A 22,805-nucleotide genomic window follows, 5' to 3' on the forward strand; every position below is an offset into this window, starting at 1 on the left:
TAGGTGACGAAAAATGACCTCTCAGACATTAAAATAATAACCAAAAGTGACATTTTTAATCAAATTCTGGGAATAACTAAGGTCACTTAGGCAAAAAAAAATAACACTTCTACCTTCCCTGGTTGGTATGGTTTATTTTTGGATAACTTAAATATATAGCGAATTCTTTTCATAGTACGAAAGTTTAAACATTCAGAACAAGGAATAGTAACCTATTTTGAACGATGATGAATTTTAGTGACCTATCAAAAAAAAAAGTGACAAAAGGACGGTAGCGTTTATATGAAACGCTATGAACTTGAAAGATAAATGCAAAAAACTCCGCCAGCGTGAAATTATTCATGTACAATTTTTTATCAATTGTTCTATTTCTTACTTTTATCTTTTTAAACTTCTCTCTCTGCTATTCCTCTTTATTTCTGAAATATTTATCTCTTCAAGTGTATAATGAAAACGAGGAAATATATATGAAGAAATTACTGAAAGAACGTGTTTAGTATTACATTACAAGATACATTACAAGGAGCGTCAATAAAGATTTACGGATGTTGAAGACACCGAGACATACTGAATCGAGAAGATAACTTTTCGGCCAGTCAGGCCTGGTTGTTATGATTCGATTTTAATGCCGAGTTCACCGGCGCGGATAATTGTCGTCATTACCTGCACGAGAGGGCACGTTTACTGTCGTTCAACGGAGAGCTTGGAATGCTTTAACCTCCCGTGCAAACGGGATTCTCGTTTGTCAGGGATAGGATATAACAAATAGAAAGAAAGGAGATGGAAAAAATAAGGATAATATGCATCCATTTCCTAGTTTTCATTTGCAGAACAAATAGAACGCAATAAGGTTCACTGAAGTTGTAAGAAACTCGATAAAAGAACAAGAAGTTCATCACTTTGCGAGAGTGTATTTTTGTACATTGACTGTTGCCAACTTGAAATTGATTCTTTGTTACTTACTGAGAAACGTACTTTCCGTTTAGATTTGTAAACACTAATTTTTATTACTTGTCTTCACGAATCGTCGAATTAAGAGAGAGAGAGAGAGAGAGAGAGAGAGAGAGAGAGAGAGAGAGAGAGANAAATATAAAATTTGACGGTAACTCAGGAAAAAGTGACTCACTTTGGACAATGATGAAATTTGTAGTGACTTGTTGAGAAAAAGGGATGGTAGCACTATGCACTGCCGTAGGAAGATTTAAAGGATGAAAAATGAAATGGAAGTGAAATTGTAAAATGACGACGAAGGTGCAAAATTGGTCTGCGAGGTGCATAGGCCGCGTGGATCGGCATATTTCGCAGGCCGGTTCCGACGGCGGCGTACCTTTTTATCGTGCGGCCGCGGCCCTATCGGATGTTTCCAATTTTCTGTTGGCGCTCCTGAAGAGAGACTCAACCGAGTCGGGATTCTCTCTCTCTTGTGTGAGAGATGAACCGCGCAGAATGGACGGGAGAAAGGGAGATGCGAGAGCGAAACGGGTACGAAAGAAAGAGGAGCATAGAAACGCGGGATGAAGGGCAGGCAGGGAGGATGAGGAGGAGGGCGAGCGCGTCCAACGCGGACATTCGTCACACGACATCAAACGCGGGTGCCGCCCGTTGGAGACTCGACCGACCGACTCTAAAGACTCCGGTCGATCAGCCATGAAGAGCAGGAATTGCAAAAAAATCGGGAAAAATTAAGGGTAGATCAAAAACAGCCTAGCCCGTCCGACATTGTGCGCAACTTTGTTGCTATTCTTTATCGTCCTTATCCTCGATTCCTCGTTAGTTCATTTCGGCAAATATCTCCCGACGTGATTATCGTTCAACAACCACGAATTAAACTCAAATCGCCGAAGAGAACGTTTCCGACCTTTAAGTTGCGCGGACTATATAAACTGGCTGCAACGTGACTATTTCGATGATCCATTTGCGACGGAGAAAGATCGATTAATCATGACGTGTAACGCGCTCATAAAAGCGCACAAACAAACTGGACGGTAAGGGAGCGAAAGTGACATAAAAGAAAAGAGAAAGACGATCGACCTCGCGCGACGTAATGTCGTTGATCTCCTTCGGTCGACCGGATCGGCGAAAAAAAAAAGAAAAAAAGGAAGGTAGTGATATAATGTAGATACGTAGCAAGATATATTAACTTTGTATCGGCGACCTTGAATTATTGCACGGACGATGACGGAGCGGTAGCTGATATCTGCGCGAGACACTCGATCACCGATCTACGTCGCAAGTCATCCTGATCATTGTGCGTGCCGCGATACTGGACCGGTAGCAAAATCAAGGACTAACCTTGCCTGAAACGCTTTAATCCGTTCTATCCGGATATATCTTGACGACACCGTCCGATATCTCCCTCGTTGGAGGCAGAAGACGCGAAGAAATCGTCCCGACGAAATTGCTCAAACCACCTTCGCATTGTATTCGACATTTTGCGCGATTATACATTACGCTTTTGAGTCGCATCAGGTTCGTCGTCCGGCGAACGAGCGGATTTTACGACGGAGGATTTCGCGAAGCAATCTCGGACGGTGCTTTCTTGCACATCGCATAACCGCACAAATAATTAGCCGCCCGTTATGTACTTTTCAGTCGCGTTGCGACAGTTAAAAGCAACTATACGAAAGGATTTATCGCTGTCATTATGCTTCGAGTTTTCCACGAGGATCGATACTTTCGTGTAGCGCGGCGGCACAGTAATGAAAAATATAAATACAGATAATGTTTATGTTTTCACGTGAGATATTTTCTAATAATATTCGTTATTATAGATTTGCCGATGCCATTTATCGTGTAGAAATTCGTCACGCCGGCAGAAATCGACGCTCACGAATGAGATGCAGGAAGGAATTTTTCTGCAAACCGCAAAACCCATCGGAGCGTTTCAATCGGTAGAAACGTTGCCAGCTAAACTGGATTCTCGGAGGCAAGACAGCAATTAGAATTCGCAGCTAGTGCAACCGCAACCAGTCCAGCGGTCTCTCTCCTTCGCTCCATCCGAACAGAGAGCAGTAGGATCGACTCGGGGTAACGGTTTTGAGTCTTTCGTACTACCGGCTGCTTTCATAAAATCAGTCGACTGTGAACCGAAGAATGTGTCGGAATCCTGAAATTATTCCGGAATTTTTCTGCTGCGCGGAGAAAAAGCCGGTTGGTTCCGCAGTGCAAACGTCGCGTGTGATGAATTCGACCAAAAGTTCGTCCGCGATTTACCGACTACCAACAGCAGCGTGTCGTTTATTGCGAGCGTAAATTCGAAGAATTCGGAATAGATACTTTTCCTCAGCCTGAAACCACAATTTCTGCCGGTGACTAGGAAGGGCACAATTAACACCTCTAATCCCAGCGCGGGAAATCTCGGTCTTATCTGGAGCCATTGCCTTATCCATTGTCTCGAACTTAAGGGAAACAGTGGGCAGATCTTAAATCTAAATTGCGTCTGTTTGTCTCTGTCCGCTGCTCGGGCGGAACAAGCGTATCGTTGTAATCGACGATTAAGACATCTTCTTCGTTCGCATGATCGCACGCACGCTGAAACAATCGGACCTTACCTTTAAAGTGAGAAGCGCTCCGGGAAAGATTCCGAGTGCAGCCAAGCTCTGACTATGATCAGTGAGCTCGTGCTCGCCTAGCATTATATGTTGGTCGTACGGTCCGGCGCCACAAATCTGCATTGTCTGTAAAAAAAGCCATTCGTCCACTTTATTCGCCGATTTCAACGGAGCGAACTTCGACAATAATCGACAAATATTAATAATCATAATATTTCCTTTATTCAACACTAATGATTATATATACAGAATCGCAAAGTATCGAAGAGACGTTATGTTAAGAGCGCCCAGTAAAGCAGCATCAGTTGTACAGCTGGTTTTACTGCCTTGCCTAAATGTAGATAATTCAAGTAAGTAAGTGATGACACAAAACATTGAATAATAACAACGCAAAACATGAATCGACACATGTCTCAACAGGCCGTCAAAGGAATCATTACAGCACGATACTTCTGTGGCGAGGAATCAACTTTGGAGACATCGCCTTTTATATTTCTGTGTTTTTCATATTTTCAACTTTCCCGGTAAATAAGTTCATCCTGTTTCAAGTAAAAAAAAAAAAATGATAATTTAAAAAACTTGTTCACAGCTTATTCTCTAAATATCAATGGTATTTAACGAGGACGATCGCCACACACGCAAAATTCCTCGGTGCTGTTTGACATTCTAGAATGTGTGCTCCATGAGTCTCGGTAATTGCTTAATTTGTGGTACCCGCGTAGTTGCGCGGAAGGGATAGCCTCCTCTCGTCCATGCGAGAGTTTCTGTTTTACGATCGCCAAGGCGAGCCCCGAGCTGGAGATTCGAAGGAGGAAAGGGATCGCGAGAAGGCGCCAGAATAAGGGGCGGAGGACGTGTATAAGAACACGATTATGAGCACACGCGCTCACATTGTGCGAATGAGAAGAAACATTTTCTCCCTTTTTTCCGCGCTAAATTATGCGGAAACGACGCAGGTGGATTTCGCTTCATCGTCACAATCCGCGGTGCCGTTTTCATACAGAAGAGAAGAAAACGAAGCGGCGGCGAACAAGAAGAAGGGTCAAAGAACCTCGAGAGGAGCTTCCTCGTTAAAGGAAGGCGCCCAACGAGCGCGCGATAAATAGAGGTGGGTTTAACAAGGTTGCGGCCAAATTGCCCGGAGAGGTTGAGGAACCTTTGATCACATCGGAGGATAGGCAGGTCGACACAGACGTGTTAACATAAATAGATCGCGCGTGGCGGGACGACTTCGCTCGATTTATCCGTGAAAAATCCACCGCGCTTTTACCGCCGTAATTTCCCCGCGAACGAGCTCTCCGGCGTTTTTTCGCCGATGCCATTGCGTCCGCGCTCGCAATGAGAGTAAGAAAGGCGATCGAGCGGTACGGCGTGTCGCGGGAAAAAATGGGACTGGTGACACGGAATGTGCTAGAAAGTAATATTTACAGGCGACCGGCCACTGAGCGTTACACCGCGGCGTTACGTAAAACTCGCCGCGCTCGGCGAAGATCAGCGCGGCGCGCTATTGTCCCGCTAGCTCGCGACATAACTGCATTCGACCATGAAATTCAAACATTTTTATCGCTCGCCTTTTTGCCTGACCGCAAAAAGCAACGAGCGCGCGGCATGACTCGCTCGCATTTTTGTCAATCCGCGAACAGTGACACCCTTGAAATCGTGACGCCGCGCCGCGAGATTTTCCAATAGAGGGGGAGGAAAAAAGGAAATATCGTGTTTTTTTTTTTTCATTGGCGTGGATAATTATCGTCTGGTTTCCAAAGTTCGTGTGTGACTTCGCGTTTTTAAATTATTAATAAATTACGATAAATTTTTACTTTGCGCAGAGAAAAAGGATTCAATCAAATTTCTTTCATTGAAACTTTGTCTTTTAGAATGGAACAAACGCTCGATTCAACATTTCCTTTGATTTCTCAAACAATAAGTATTTTTACGTCAAATAGCATATTTCTTTTGTCCCACATTACTTGTTACAAGCTGGTCGAACGCTTTCCTACAACGGACGGGAAGCGACGAAATCGAACGATAGACACAGGACTGTAGAAATGAAAAATAAAGAAGGGAGAAGAGACAGTGAATGAGAGGAAGAGACCGGGGTCTCGTATTTCCATTGACGCCTCTCTCGTATTAAAAGGGGACGTGTGTTCCACGCGGGGTGAACGAGGAAAAATTTGAAGGAGAGCCGCGGTAGATAGTGGGAGGGTGAGCGCGAAGAGAGACGGGAGAAAGAGTCAAATGGAAGGTTGAGTGGAGCGAAGTGGAGTGAAGTGGAGTGGAGAAGTTGGAGACCTGTTATTAGCGCGAGGTTTATGCTCTTTCGGGTTTTTGCCAGTGGCCCCGCCGGAGAGAGAAGGGGGCAGGAGGAGACGGCCTCGCAATATAAATACGCTTAATAGTTTAAGCACACTGCCCGAGCATATGCTAACCAGCCATAACTACGCCTTTACTACTTTCGTCCATCCGAGAACTGAGGGTAGCGCGATCGTCGGCTTCGGGCGATTGTGCTTCCCATTTCGGCTCGGACGATAATACTTGCGCCGCAAATTGATTGATTATCCCGGCCGAAGCGAGAGATCTGATTCCTCTCAATACCGCGCACTTTCTTAGCAACTCTCTTCGTTTGAACGATTATTTTTTACAATTTATCCGAAATTCAAAGTCACGCATCAAACTAAGTATATCTGTCGATGTATTGTGTACGTTTTTGCGCGAGGAGGAGTGTTATCGGTGGAAATGTTGAAGATCGTCACACGTTACGAATAAACATTTACGCGAACAAAACACTTACCATGACTTTGAGTTCTTTTAAGGTGATCTCGGATGACACTTTGAGCTCGTGCGATCCTTTCAGTTTTCTCCTGGTTCGCGAAGGTCGTACATTCTCCATTTTTGGCCTCTTTGCCGCTACCTACAACAAACGCGTGCGAACAAATAAACTAATTATTGTTGTCACAAAAAGATATTTTTGGAAATAGATTCTTTTTTTATACAAAGCAAAATAGGAAACTTAAAAAGAGACGTGATATATATATATATATATATATATATATATATATATAAAACGATTAAAAAGGAAATAATGCATTAATAAAAATGGCTACATTATTATACGTATTCTTACACACACACACGCGCGTTCGACTTAAAAGAAAGATATAATTGCGCGGTTGTACAAAATTACTCCTAATTCAGCATGAACCAAAAGCGAGCCACGTAAAAGGAAACAGGCAACTCTCTTAAGGTCGAGCAGACGTAATAACACTTATTATATAGTGAAATGCATGAGATGGCATCTCAATTCCCCGTTATCGGTTAGCGTCGATCTGAAAAGACGACCGCGCTTCCAAGACACTCGATGACTCGGCACGTCAACCCATTAACAAAATTTCCTTGTTCGTCTGAAGGAACCAATACGACTCACGTACGCGTATATACAACGTAAGAATTTCAATTTCTACGGAATGCAAAAATAATCAACGTCACATTACGATATTCATTCTTTCGTGCGTAAAACTTACGACGGAATCGTTAGTTAGTACGGATTGAATAACAGTACACTTTTCCATACCTCGGAATTGTTTTCTAATTTCGACTCCTCGCTATCGTCGATGCACTTGATATAGATTGTCGCTCGATCGTATTTCAAGCTCTCCAGCCGCTCCTGCTCAACCCTCGCTAACATGCAGGCTGCGCACGAACCTTGAACAATAAAAAGAGTATTCAATATACTTGTCATACATAAAAATACCTCTTTCTTGTATATCCGTGATACAGAAATTTACATGCTAATTGGCCATAGTTATGCAGGAAGGATCATCCATGGAGTACGTTTCGAGAAAAGTGAAGATGAAAATTTGATACGTGATTTGACAAGAAATGTTTTCCTCCTAGATAGATAGAACCAGGAATGGGCCAATTAAAAAAGATTGCAAGAATAATTCCACAACAACGTTGTGATGTACCCCGCCAGCAAGAAAATACGATCGCCATCTTCATAACAATGCGGAAACTTAAGTTGACGCAGCTATTAACACCCTCAGATTTCGTTCGTCGGCTGTCCGACGGCGGGGCAGTTAGAAAGTCGAGTTGGAGGGTGCGGCGATGTCGGGGTGGTGGCTCTTATCCCATGTATAATAGATTGCTTACGGCCGGTGAGATTAATACAGTAATTAATAATATACGGTGACCAGGGCAGTGTAAGAAGCGGCCATTGTTGCTGGCCGGACAGCACAAAAAGCGCTTCGGCCGGTCGGAGCCAAAGCTCGTATCCGAGCGACTCTCCGAGCGTTACGTCATGTTCAGACAGTTTTCCAGCGGCCGAGGAAGGGCGACCCCGGCTGAATTCGTCCTGCCCCGCGTAGCGCTAATTACCGGCTCGTAGGAGCCAATAAGAGAACCGGCGTAAGAAGCTAACGAGTCGAAGAGATTTAGCGCGTAATTCGCCTTCTCACGGCGATCGAAGCGAACTAGAAGAATAAACGTTGATCGCGAGAGGTCACATGGAGCAAGGTGGATCGTCCGAGCGTTCGGCGAGCTAATTTCCCGTAGCGGTAACGAAGGACCCGCACGCCAAATGAATTCGAAGGTCCTCCCTTCGAATTCCTAATTACCCGCCTGCGCGATAGGATCGTTTGCTATCGAGTTTAATCGGAAATACGAGAAGCTTAAGCTAATGAGAGATTCGTAGGGTCGCGAATGCAAATCTCTTCCGACGTGCTACAAACAGACCGATATCCCGGGAATGCCACTTTTCAAGGCGACTCCGCCGGCTGAAAGATCAGCTCTGCCAAGTATCGATTGCATATGTTTCGCGATATTGTAACTGAATCATCCGTTCTGTTCTGTTTGTAATTATGTCAAAGCGGCATAATATTAGAAATATTAAAATATATTTCTCTGATCATTCGAGACGGTAAAAGTATTCTAGGCTTATTATTTTGCTCTTTAAATGCGAATATTTTAACTTATTCACACACTTAAAGAGCAAAACAATAAGAAGAGAGTTAGATACGTGTTCAGACATTAGTGTCTTATAGCTTGCGTATTAAGACAATTTCAACTTGGGTCGCACGATAAGACTTTTACGAATGTTCGGAAGAAGCAGCGTGGACCAATTTTATTGGCAAATAATGCACAATAGGTTCTAACGTAGATAAGACTAAAGGGCAACGCAGGAGCTCTAGTGTATTTCCCTAAAGTGCCATCGAAGGGCAATCAAACCATAAACGAGACAAAGTCTTGAAACTTGCGCGTTATCGACGAACGAGAAGTTTCGAAGAGTCGGATTCCCGTGGATTTCATTCGGATTGCTTAAACAGCACGTGCTAAAACCGCTTGGGACTCTGCAAAGTGGAAGTTTTAATAAATTCGACCTGCAAATAAGTTATTTATATATCCCGTCATAACATAGGATGTGATTACTATTTGTCTTGAATTTGTGATTAATCCGTTCAATTTTGCTGATTATAATATCAGCACATAACTTCGCAATCTATCAAGAAAAGGGACGAATTAAAATCAATAATAAGTAACGTAAGACATTATTACATGCTGCAACACACACAGACATTTTTTCTTCGACGAGTCGAACGAGATATCCCACCTTCTAATCTGCCTGATCATCGATCAAGGAAAGCAATTACCCGGTGATTGCAGACACGTCGAAATGAGTCTCGAATTGAGACAGGGTAACGCGTCCTCTTCAGCGAATGATTAGACGATGGATAGAAAGAAATCGAAGGTGGAGCGATAGCTTAATTCGAGGCAAGATATTGATACGAATCTCTTCGGGATTTTTGTACGATTAAATTAAGTAATTTATACGTTAGGTCAACCAACCGAGACTGAAACTAAGTCAAAGGAGAAGCTCTTCACACTGAATACAAATAAATTAAACCTAGCACGATCATTCGAAGTCAAGACGGAAGAAAGCACGAATTGCCGGGGAAAGCTCCTCGATCAAAATCGAAAGCACGTTAAGCGGAAAGACAGCAGTTTCGCTATTATATTAAAAGGGCTTTCATTCATAACTCCCGAGTCACCCCGTGAATGAAAGATTGATGTTCCCCCAACTGTCGTGACTCGACGGCGTCTACCCTTGCTCAAATATGTTTTGAATTCTTTGGAGTTTCCACGAGAGGGAAGAAGACTGTGCACCCTCACAAAGTAAATAATGACTTCTTATTTTGTCAACTGCATTACCAAATTAAATCCTTGCGTTGTAAAGAGAAGTAGTAATAATTTATCAGCTACATTCATTTACTTCTCTATAGAAATTATGTAATTCCCTCAGATATATTCCCTTTGATCGGTTCTTTCTCATATTTCGGCTCAATTCGCTCACCAACAACCACCATCGGCAGATAATTGGCAGGCAGAATTTCGAACGCGGCTCGACGTAGGCGTTTCCGTTGTCGCGGAGGAAGATCGCCGTGTCGTAATAATGATTTCGCTAACGAACGTCTTCGAGAGCCACAACAAAGTCGAAATCTAATCCTCTTACAACAGGATGACACCGCGTTGGTAGCAGCAGCGAGGGAGGCGCGTAATCTCGACGGCATTACGCGCGTCTCCTCCGCAAAATGCGATTGTCACTCTGCGACTCACGGAAATCGAGAGAGAGAGGGGGGGGGGTATACCTTTCGCAACGCGACGTCCGTCGTGAACGAATACTCGCGAATTCGTTAATTAAACGACGTAAGACGTTTGGCTTCTTCTTTTTTGCGATCGACGGATTCAAAACGACAATGATACAAAATATCAGTCACGAGCTTTCCGTTTTTACGATGTGTGCGATAGAACGATAATAATTAAAATATATATTCACGAATAAATATGAATGCCTTCCACGATGTAATTTCAGTTGGCTGAAAAAGAGGACGGGCTCGGTGATTTAAATCAAACGATATAGACGATTAGACACCTCTAGATTATCGAGGGTCTTCTTCTGACAGGATCGGAAGACGCGTCGTTGGAAGAGGGGATCCGAGAGAGCGAGCTTTATCCTTGTTTTATCTTGTTTTCCACCCGAACCTACCCTGCGTCCCCTACCTCCCGCCACGCCTCGCACACTCTACTACCGGAGGACGAGCATCGGTCATCTAGGCGCTCCATTTAATCCTGGAGGAAAAGGACCCCCCGTGGTCCACGGACAAGTGGGGATCTCCTTCGGGATAACAGAAGCGGAGAGAGAGCGCGCGCCCGAGCAGGATGCGCTAATTCGTCCCTGCTGAAATTTGTCCTGCCCTGACCGTGCTCGTTTCCTGCGCGATTACGCGAAAATGCTGTTTTTTCCGCACGCTAATGTTTTCACTAAGCCTCCTGCTTATCTGTATATTGGCCGTTACACGAAGGAAAGAAACGCACGCAATCGTCGAGCTAACCGTAAATGAATTTTCGATCTTCCCTCGGAGCAATTACTCGTATCATTTGAACGAGATCGATTAGCTGTAAAAAGCCGAATATCGCTTGACTGGTGATCAAAGTTTATAGCTGAATGTAGAATTATTTCTTCTTCTTTTTAGTGAACACTTAGACTGCCCGATTAGTTTCGAACGTAAAATCCACGCGGTCACAATGCGTGCAATTATATATGCAGAGTCAGATTATAAAACAAACTATGCGCCTAATCAAAGGATAATATCGTTTCATACTTATCTTCTATATTATCCAGTGTAAATACTCTTTGGTAATAACAACCAGACACAATGGATTGCTTTCCAAAATATCACGAAAAATATATATAAGTTTGACTATCTTATAATAAATATATACACAGTAAAAAAATGTTCGTGTTAAATTTAACACATGTCCCAAACGGTCCATAGAAATTTTTATGTTAATTTAACACAAGATGAATAATGTCAAGAAAAATAAATATATTGAAAAAAGATGAATATATTGTAAGACAAATATTATGTCGAGAAATAATAGAAAATTAATATCCATAATATGTTAATCGACATTGTACTATAAAACGTGTTATTTTAACACTTTACACATGTTGAATATCGATTCAACACAAAATATTGAGATGAGAACATAAACGCAACGTGTGTTAAATTAACACACGGACGCTTTATGCTAAAAAGTTTAACACAAAAATTTTAATAAAGACCGATTTTAATACAAGATGAAAATGTTTCTTTTTTTGTAATATTAATTTTGTTTTTTACATTAGTATATATTACACAAATGTGGTATTTTATTGTTTTCACATTGAAACGATTCAGCGATTGAAAGCGCTACTTATATACGTGACAGTCCAAGTGTTAAGATCGGCGTTACCAGGTGAAATAAACTCCCGGGCGAGACAGCAGCGTCTGTTGGTCTCGCGGCGAACACTCATAAGGGCATGTTCATTGGTCAACGGATGTATATATTAAGACGTGTCCGGCGCACTTGTCGCAGGGTGGGGACAGAGGGCTAACAAATGTCTCTCCTGACCCTTGGTAAGTTCAACCCCCTCAGGAAGCGAAATCTCGAATCTCTCCATCCCCGGCCGTGGAAGGACGCGGTCGCTGCAACGTAGGAACTAATCAGCAAATTCGTGTTCTAAATCTAAATCGCCGTCCGAATATTAATTCGAGGTCTCCGTCCGTCCCGCGCACACGGTTTTCTTGGTCTCGCTCACTCGTTGTTGGTTTTGCGATACAGCCAGTGCCGTACCTACACCACCGACGCGCCTGATTTGTGGCACCGCCTGGCGCCTAAGCGATATTTACGAGCGACGTTCGGGGAAACGAAACACAGCTAACTCCCTCTCGCCAGATTTCTACAACAATCAGGCTTCGATCTGGGCACGCCTGCCGGCAGATAATAGCGCGCGACTTAATTGTCGTTCCCAACCGGGGGCTACATGTTATTAATCGCTGTGAAAGGTAATTTTCGAGCAACACGGAATATATTACCGGTCGGTACATGACGTCGTTCTTTCAATCTTCGAGCGAATCGAGTAGCCCACTCCGTGATAACAGCTCGAGTTCGCGTTAAGTATACCGTTTCTTCCTTCCCTCCGTTTTCCAACGCGGAGGGTGGTATTCAATCGCGTCACCTCCGGTTCCGTCAACCGGCGAGCCTCTGCGAAACGGGAGTAGCCGGGTGATTGATACGAGGCTGGACGGATGTACCTTCGCGATCGAGGGAGACAGAGGAGCGCGAGAAAAGGGGATCCTTCGAGGCTTTAAGAGTAGCACACGATCGTCCGGCTCGTTAGTCAGGGCCGTATCAGTCACCGAAAGCAACCCCCTATTTTTTGCAATCCGTTCCTCAAATAAGCCAAATCGCCCGGTCTGTTTCGGGATATCGGGTGGTGTTTTAGGGAACAAGAATGCTATCGCGATAATACCGTGGATTACACATACTGAGCCCGGATAAACACAAGTGTTTTGGCTATAAGAATTAAAGTTTGAACTAAAGACAAATCTTCTATCTAAAGGAGAAATTAAATCGATTTCAGTGTGCTATTAAATGGGGAAAATCGGCGGAGTTTACGTCTCGTTTACGCGAAGCGTTCGTTAGCGCGGCTAAAGATCGTCGATTTCATTCTAAACATCTCTATCTCCACCGACGGTGTTCCGAACGGTGATACCGGCCATTCGATTCGCCGTCAACGAGGTCTTTGCAATTCAGATGTCCTCGCCCCGGCGGCCTCGTCGTCGTTCGGAGGAGCGGCTTGACAAATGCCCCCGTAAAAAAAGAGGTGGTGCACTCGCGATCGAGAGACGGACAAGACAATGGGATGTTTAGAGGTCCTCGTGCTCGCGATAAACGCCGGCAGGACGTAAACATCGGTGCTGGGGGGAGCCAATTTGCCTGCCGACAAGGATCGCTCGTCCCGAGGAAGCGCCGCGACACGTGCCGGATTAATCCTTCCACGTTTAAGATCGATCTATTAATATCAGCCCTGTGAATGAAATTAACGAACATTGTTATCTGAGTTGATTCGCAAACGAGCAAGCGAATTGTTTATGCGACGAAACTACGGAAACGTCGAAGGAGCAAACAATCCGCGAAACTTTCGAGAGGGCCATTTGCGCTCGTCTCGTTGTATCCCCGACGTGGCGTTGCTTTTTCTGCCAGTTAATTTTCAGGATACTTCTTAATTATAATGAGACACTTTGGGGCCTGGAAGAGAAGCCAACTGAGAACGGGGGACAGGAGGTGGATTTATGTAAATCGGCGGCTAATGTCTTCTGGCATTATTCCTCGGTTGGAAGAGAGGCGGAGTAGGAAGCCTGTTCCTTTCTATCCGATATATCGCCGAACGCGATCACCGAGCGTAACTTCTGTATCACGGTCATTATCGACGAGATATCTTATGCGCGCACTCTAAGTACCGCCGCCGTCACGTTTCTATATCCGGCCTTCGCGCTCTGAGATTATATGTCTCTTTAATCGAAATCAATTTCGTGGCAAAAACGTGAAAAACAGCGTTGTGTTGTAGCTGCGCCGTCGTAACACCATGTCGATAATTTTCAGTAATTATCGCACACACATTATAGAGATATTATCAAAACAAAACTTACGTCCTCATCTTTAATATATCGAACTTATATTATTAAAAAGTATGAAAGACAAACATAGGGCGGATTAAATTTGCGTAATAGCGCGTAACGTTGTAAACGACTTGAACTAATTTGCGAATCGTTTGGTGTCGTAAGAGTATTTCTACTCACCAGGAGTCGTTTGATAGTCGTCATCAGTCTTCTTTATGGTGATGGAATGGTCGACTTCGTAGAATTGCACGAGCTTCGACCATTCCTCTGCTGTTACTATACTGTATCTGTAACAATTAAATAATAATATCTCCTAGTTTATGATCCTCTGGCAAAGAGACAAACTCGCACAATAAAGTTTCTCCTATTGATATTTATGAAATATATATTCACAAAAAAGGATGTTCTCTCTCTCCTTCTTCCTCTCTGAGCGCGATTGGACGAGAGACGTATTTGCAAGATGGAATTTGCGATTTTCCGACAACGGTGTAGAATCCGTAATGCTTTTTGCATCGTCTCCCTTAATTATACCGCAAATTAGAAATTTCTTGCTGTGCCACGGCTCCAGCTTTTTGCCCTTGCAATTGTTCGCTCGATCCTGGCGTGGTTCCTGAGCCGCGTATCGCGAGGAAATCTCGCGTCAGTATGCAATCAATAATATTTCGCCAACTATTGCGCTATTAATATACGTAATTTCTAATCAATCTATCATCGCGGCGATATAGATTGACCGCGAATAATTATCCCAGCTGATCGTTACATACGTAACCAATTAATAACAACCGGATTGCACATATCAATGTGTAGACATGCGAAATGACTTATTCCCTTTTGGCATAAATTTAGTTTTCATAGTGCGCACACTTGTAAAAGTCATATTTGTAAAAAAAAAATGAACAGCGTAACATCGCGATGATCGATCAATCAACCTTGATTAAGACGGTAACGCGATCGACGATAATTGGCCACATCGCTTATCCCTCGATAGAACGACAGACGGTTATACAACGGCCGATTCGCGATACGAAAGAGGGAGAAAGGAAGAGAGAGACCCGGTACGATGATGACTCGACCGATAATTAGTTGCGCGACATTAATTTCGATTCAGCGCAATATGCCGCGCGGTCTCATTTGAATTTTCACGGGGCAAAAACGCACGGACGAGCTTGTCGTCTCTCCTGTGTATTTGCCTAACGCCCGAATAATGGTGGGTGCATCGAGGAGAGACGATGAAAGGAAGAGGAGGGGGATGAGAGACCGGCCCAGAAAAAATATATACTAGCGGGGCTACGCGATATTTGACGGATCTTTCACTATATTTTTGTATCGGCATCTTCGATCTAAATAACGATGTAAAGTGATCATATATTTTTTATACCATTTGCAAAATATTCGTGAATTAATTACTCGCAGATAAAGTGGGCATATCGACCTCCTAATTATCGTATTTTTAGACAAAGGCATAAAAAGTCGATAAGGGAAGAAACGCCGATATATCCTGGGGTGAAGATGGCAAAAATGATTTTTTAACGGTCTCGCCGAGAGGTCCGGAGTAAAAGCGGACGACTTAAGCCGCCGGCTATCTTAGGCAGATAGTGGACAATGCTTTAGCATAATGGTCGGGGGATGTTGGATGGCGCGTTAGCCCCGGGGCCGTGCGAGTGACATTTTCGCGTATCCATCACATCACGAGGGGGCAAGGGCACGAAGAGAAAGGCGTGCCAGGAGGTCACGCACTTTCGCTTTATAATATAGTGTCCTTCGAGAAATTCCTGCCAAGGAAAAATCCCCTTCCGAAATCACGAGTATCTACCTCCGTGCGTATATCCCTCCAACTTTATTCTCGCAGATTTTCTCTCACTTTACGAGAACCGCACGTGCAGCTATATTCATTTTCTCCGAAATATATAATGCATACTTACAATTCGTTGTTGATCCTGGGCGCGTAAAGGAATCCTTTATGCTCGCACAGGAGAGACGCGTTCTGGATGCCTGGCGGCGGTGTTCTCGAGTGTGTCTCCGCGTATCTACAACCGAGAGATGTTAAATACTTAACGAGAGCTAACAATCCATACATGTATATAAAATTTGTTTCGAATTCTCGTTGAAGAAATTCCAGCAAACGAGTTAAGTGTTCTCGATAATGTGAGCTCGCCCGTGACACGATCTTACGGATCACGACGGTGAACGTTTCCTTCGGGACTTTCCGGAGGCGATGTTTAGGGGACGGGGTTGTGCATCATTTTTCACATACCACGAGGGGGCGGATGGTTTTTGCCATCCCCCTAGCCGACGACCATCCAGATAATGCTCTTAAAGACAGATATCTCTCGCGAAACGAGCCAGGTACGCTGTCATGCGATTGTACCACGGGAATAGACGGAAATCTCTTCGAATTTGCGCGCTCTGGTGCGTCGGAAAAATGTACAATTTTCAATTGAAAATTCGCTTTCCTCAATCTTTCACTGCATAATATTATTATTTTAACGATAATGATCGTTAAAATCAAATCAATGACAAGGTGATATCGCAAAAAAAATGTTGTTTCCAAATGTTAAGGTTAATTGAAATTTTCCGCAAAAACGGGAAAACGATATTCGACAATCCGAAAAACGCAATACCGGACGAAGGATATCGGAGATATACCGCGAGTTCTCTCGCGAGCTTTGATGCGGAAAGTCGACTATCCGATGCCGTAGTTTAAAAATGTCCCTTCCGCGCGCATCCCCCCTGTTCACTCCGGGCGCGTTTTCCAGAAGCGAATGCGCGTATTAATTATGAGCCTTGTTCAAACAAGAGAACAGAGGAACGCCGCGCGAACGGAGTCGCGGAGGGGGAGGTGGTCACCCTTATTACGGTCGAAGCCGGTACGACCCCGGTTTCTATGTCCCTTCCGTTTCTCTCTTTTTCCCGCGCCGGACCCTCCTTTTTTATTTCTGGTTCGAGGCTTTGTTTAACTTCTGTCGCGAAATTTTTCCGTCCCGCAACGATTATTGCTCCCCGGAGATCGCGGAGATGGAGGAGGAAAACAGGATTCGGTTTGCGCGGCCTTCCTGACACACGTAGGGATGCACCAACACGAAAGCGTGAAAAGCCGTCTACATCTTCGACGGGAAATTAAATGACAGTTCTTCAGCTTCCTGTTGATAAAGTGCACCGCGATCGCTCGCAAGTATTTATATTTCTTCTTCACAAGATTGTTCCTCTTTTTAAGATAAAAATACTAATCGTAAAATCGGGAAATAAAAGAAATTTATGGCTTCGATGAGCGAACGGAAATACTCACGAGAGGTAGCGTGGTATATTCATGTTTGCGGAGAAATAAGAAATCTAGGAACAAGAACGTGCGAATTCGGCGAGCGGAGGAATGTCGGTTATACTCGCGCGAACAGTTACTCGTAACATACAGTCATGGTGAATTGTACTCGGTGGCGAAAGAATTAACGAAGGCGTTGGTACAGCGTCCGAACGGAGCGTACGGCAAAGAAAAACGATCGAGCCGAGTCATTGTGGTCGGCGACTTATTGTTCGATACCGGTGCATAATATCCTGTTCTATGCACGAACGAACCTAGTGACAGCATCATTGTGGATGGCCTTAATCAACCAAGACGGCCGCGCGTCGTGCGATAGTGGGCCGGCCGGTCTTTGTGAAGAAAATTACACGGATACAATCCGATAATAATAATATAGTTACAAAAAGGGGAAATGATACGACAGATCGATTTTATATTGATCGTTGATATAATGGAATGTTCTTTCCAGTAGCATGCGATAGATGTATGTCACGAAAAAGTTGCACAATTTCTTTTTATAAATTTCAGAACGCATCCAATTTCTTTCTCGAAAAATTCTCAAGAGAGACATATTCCTTTTTCTCTTAAACATATTTTTAACGATACATTGGACACGTTGCAAAACTCGCCGAAATCAAGTGTTGCAACTTTCTTCTTCTTGTGATACACCGAGAAACTCATTTCGTTGACTCAAACAAAATGCTTGTTGTGTTTGTCACGGTACTCAGTAGCCTTACTTTGCCTTGATGCGACTTCCCGCGTGTATAGGCCGAGAAAAATTCGTTTCGATAATTCATCTCTCTCTTTCCCTATCATTCTCCTCGTCGCGTTCGATGAAGGAACCGCCTTTATCCGCTCCTTCTCTCGCATTCCTCTCCAGCAGAAATAAATCTTATGTTTTCGCGTATAAGCGGCCTTTTAATATCACCACCCTTGATTTACCGCCGCAGACCGTGCATCTACACGTAAGAGAGAGAGGGAGAGAGAAGCCCCGCATGTTCCGCTGACATTTGTCTTCCGGCAACCCCGACGTGTCCCTAGGTTTTCCCTGATTTAGCGCTCCACCCGTCGGTATTTGACTAGATGATTCTCGATCTCTCGAGAGATTACTGCTCTTGTCAACGAATTATTGGCCGCGTGTGGCAGAGACAACGAGCCGGCCTAATGGATCGAGACAAATGCTCAGGAATTTCCGGTCAAACCAACCAACGCAAGATCAATCATCCCTATTCGGTATACACTGAAAATGGCAAAAAATTATGTAAAAAGATATTATTATAATTCTTTAAAGCGCGATTTCACATTCCTCAAGACTGCGTGCCGATATATCCTGCCATTGACATATATACTTCATCTAACTGCAACATCGAGAATGAAGCGGGAGACGCATCCTACGCGTCCGCTGCACCGGTTATGCAGCTCCGGACGGACGCCGAGTGCATTGGAGCGTTGCGGTCATTACAAGAGGGGCCCCTACGTGTCCGTGGTAAAAGGTCCTCGGTGTGTCCGGGTATTGAAAAAGGAATCCCAAAAGCCAGTCGTCAGATAGATGGCGAAAGGGAGAGAGGGGGGACGAGCGCAGGAAGACGGTGGGAAGGGTAGACGACGGGAAGGACGGAACAAGAGAAAAACAATGTTGCTGCCGGTTACCGCGGGACACTCGGAAAATAAGAAAACGACGCGTATGTCCGCGTTGATCACGAGAAACGCGATGGGACGAACTGCGATGCCGCTACTTTCCGGCGCACCCGCGCACCAAGTGTGAGAGCGAATACTTTCGGCGGAAGACACAAAAGCGACGGAGGCACGCGTTTTTCTCTCTCAGAAGCTTCTCATATAAGGAGAGATCTTTTGGGATTTTCTATCTGTAAAAAAACGTTAAAATTTCCGACAGGACAATGCGGGAAATCTATGTTAAACCTTTGATTCTGCAACACGGTAAGATAGGTTCAATTTTCATTCCAATGATATAATTATATTCCTAATTTGATGTCTTCAATTTCCGTCGCTTTAGCGTCAGGTTGCTGAAAGTAGCTTTGAAATTCAATCTATAGAATTGAAAGTTTAAGAGAGAAGTTAAAAAATGTCAGAATCGTCAAAGTAGGTTTTCATCAGTCTATAAATTGTCGAAATTTTAGTTCTACATTAAGTTTTCAAAGATTTTCTATTCTACTCTTCTGATATTACAAATGAGACGTTATTTCTATTTTCTCCACCCGAAGACTTAGTGTAGAATTAAAAATTCCCCCCCGGGAGATCTAAATTTCCTTCGTAGCATCACTAAATCACTATTAGTGTTCTTTTGACGCTATAAATGAGAAATTATTTTCTCCACTTGAAATTTAATGTAGGAGCAAATTTCGACTCATTCTAAGTAGGCGCAAACTATCCTTAAGTGCGTTAAAGTAACATTAAAATTTCGACACGTGTCATCCCAAATGCCCCTCTTCCTCGTGTGGTCATACACGATCGCAATCGATAGAACGATAACTGCAGTTAATCGACGATAACATATCACCACGCGGTTCCGTTTTCTAAAGCACGTATGACAAAAACGCCGCTGCGAGGTTATTACAAAAGCTAGCATGACTTCGACGTATGTATCGTGGATCGTAGTGATTTAATGCATTCCGACCAAGTTCGTGACGAGTTCGCGTCACGAAGAACCGTCTTTTCCACCCGAGGCATTTACAAACTTCTCTCGTAACGAGGCTTCCTTTACAGCTAACGGGAAGTAATAATCGCGCGTATTGTAGTCAACCTGCATTCCACGAGTTATCGGCGAAAGAAGAAGAACGAGATTTTTCACAATAATAATAATAATAACGGACGATATAGAATTGTACATGGAACATGGAATTGTTAATGAACTTTGTGTCCGAAGCAGCAGCATTAGTGCTGATATCGATGCATTACCAGAATATGATAAGTAAATTACAATAAATTAAGTGTGTGTGTGTGTGTGTGTGTGTGTGTATGTGTGTGTGTGTGTGTGTGTGTGTGTGTGTGTGTGTGTGTGTGTGTGTGTGTGTGCATAGCGAGATAAACCGAGTCGAAATTTCAGTTCTACATTGAGTCTATTTAGTTTATTAAGTCTTGTATTGCGCTCCATTTGATGTTATAAATAGGAAGATGTTTCTGTTTTCTCTGTTTAGTATAGAATTTAAAATCTCCCCTGGCAAGTCTAAATTCCTTTCAAAGGAACATTCTTTGATGCTACAAATGAGATGTTATTTCTTCACTTGAAAACTTAATGCAAAACTAAGTAGACTTAATGTAGAAACCAACGACTCGGGAATACATTAGTTAACGTTCGACGCAACGTATTCCGATATGATAGAATGGAAAGCTGCGAATGACCTGCGAAGAGACGGAACGAACCTCATTAAACAACATGATTTGATTGCTTGATATGAAAATACAGCTCGAAATCTTTCTGTACGGTGTTGGGAAAAGCCAATAGATTCTGATGACGTGTCTCGCATAAATCGTCGCCATGAAAGTCGGAGTTTCGACTTGGAAAGACACCGTAGAAGTACCTAGATGATCTATTTTGAAGAATGAGTCGCGTAAGACAACAGAGATGTAGCGCAAAGCACTGACATATTTTTCACCTCGATCGTTGGTAAGCGATTGAAGTTATATGATCGTGCTTTCTGACGCAAATCTGAGAGACTGCTTGTAAGGAATGCATAATCGAAAGGATGAGAGACTGAATGATTAAAAGCTTTTTAAAAACAAAACGGACAGAGACAATTACATAAATTCGTAAAAAAAGACAAAATTATGTCGATTTTCGGCGACGTGGCGGGAAAATCGATTAAAAAACCCGGCGTATCATTCCATTTTGTATCTGATCTCGCGAAAATACATTCTTCCAATTAGAGATAATCTCGTTATCCTCCTCCTCTCTTGCGCGATTCCCAGAAAGCGTATCATCGCGACCCCGCTGCTGAAGAAGGAAAGCTGGAGCGCGACCACCTGAAATCGCCCATGCCCGGCGGAGATAATACCGCGAAGAGCGAGAATGCGAGAGACGGAGGGACAATAGCGGGCGAAGGAGGAGAAGATCGAAGTATAATGCGAGCAAGGAGTCTCTCTCCTTCGATCGTTGTCAGCGGGCGGAAGCGCGGCGCGGCGGTGCGCGCTAGAATAACGAAAGCTAATTATGCGCTCGGCTCGAAAAAGGGGAATCACGGCAAAAACCGTCGATAATCGACATCCTGCCGCAGTCCGTCGGTCAACAGGACTCCCGCCGGTGTAACTTCAGACCCTCCTCTCCTCCCGTGGTAGGACTATCCCGCGCGTCCGAAGATCCTCTCCCCCTCTGAGCAAACAAGAAGACCGACCAGAGGCTTTCGCCGATGTAATAAAAAGGGAGTCCGTGGAGGATGCTCCGCTGGTCGCTATGCACTACTGTCGAATGCGCTCGTTGGTGGAAACGAGCGAGGAATCAGCGCGCGCCGCAAGCTCATCGAGTCTTTTTCCAAATAATTCATCGCGTTCGCCGAAGGTGCGAAAGGCAAAGTTATAATTTCCAATAATCGAGAATCATCTACGGACCGATATCTCACAATCGTTTGGCTTCAGCGTTAGATTTTTAATATGATCTCCATTGACTCGAGAACGAATCAATAAGAGGAAGAAACGCATTTTTCCACCGAATTTCCCGCGCATTGTATTGTCCGTTATGGGAGAAATTCTTTTTGACGATAGGAGATCCGGTAATAAACGAAATCTTCGTTACAATCCTCACTGACCAGCGAAATAAATTCGCGTCGATAACTCTACACCACACGATTACAATATAACGGGGTTGTAATACATCTGTCGACCGTTTTCAAAACGTACTCTCGCAGGGTGTTGCTCGCAAGGCGGTTCGTTGCGCCAGCTAAGCGCGTTTTTGCGCCGGACTTCTCAATACCGATCGAACGTTCCCGATCGGAGAACAACACGCGTAGGTTGCTCGCCAGGCGTGACCATCGGGCTACCGCGATACACCACGAAAAACGCAGCCACCCGCCATGCTTGGTCGCTCCCGTCTATTTACATTGGCACCGTTGCGGAGAGAGAGAGAGAGAGAGAGAGAACGTGCCAGCCGATGGTTCTCCAGAATAAAATCGCGCTGAAAACTCGCGACTTTGATAAGTCGATGTTAGTGATGGATGATAAAGGCCGAGCGATAGAGTAAAAATAGGTAAAAATTCAAAAAGGAGCGTGTAGAAATTTCGCTGAGACCTCTCTGTCATGATGAGAAAAAGAAAAAAATGAACAATGTAATTATGTGGGAATAGGTTCTGCTTTTGAGTATAAGATCGACCATTTTGTCGATCTGGATTTGCAATAAAATTATCTGTTAACATCGTTTCTGATTGCGGGCAAATTTTTCAGCCGACTGCATCGAACTTTGTAAAACACTCATTTGGAGGGAAAAAAGATATTTGTGATATATATAAAATACGC

The 22,805-nt window shown here is 43.9% G+C and overlaps 1 protein-coding gene across 8 annotated transcripts in view; it reads right to left on the reverse strand.

The window, feature by feature from the left end:
* The window catches only part of LOC106751794 (ubiquitin carboxyl-terminal hydrolase 48-like), a 47,313-nt gene that overhangs the window by 13,389 nt on the left and 11,119 nt on the right, over positions 1 to 22,805 (reverse strand). For 6 of the 8 annotated variants that reach the window (XM_014632945.1, XM_014632944.1, XM_014632943.1 and 3 more), the window contains 5 exons: positions 15,970 to 16,074; positions 14,228 to 14,334; positions 7,120 to 7,250; positions 6,340 to 6,459; positions 3,552 to 3,677 (listed from right to left, as the gene is read on the reverse strand). In XM_014632945.1, coding sequence (XP_014488431.1) covers positions 3,552 to 3,677; positions 6,340 to 6,459; positions 7,120 to 7,250; positions 14,228 to 14,334; positions 15,970 to 16,074 — 589 coding nt within the window. Of the gene's footprint in view, positions 1 to 3,551; positions 3,678 to 3,796; positions 3,883 to 6,339; positions 6,460 to 7,119; positions 7,251 to 11,915; positions 13,456 to 14,227; positions 14,335 to 15,969; positions 16,075 to 22,805 lie in introns of those variants that run through there. The other 2 variants (XM_014632947.1, XM_014632948.1) reach the window with 2 other exon arrangements.

Source organism: Dinoponera quadriceps, unplaced genomic scaffold (assembly GCF_001313825.1).
Source record: "Dinoponera quadriceps isolate SergipeBrazil2010 unplaced genomic scaffold, ASM131382v1 scaffold179, whole genome shotgun sequence".
In the NCBI taxonomy this organism is placed as follows: domain Eukaryota; kingdom Metazoa; phylum Arthropoda; class Insecta; order Hymenoptera; family Formicidae; genus Dinoponera; species Dinoponera quadriceps.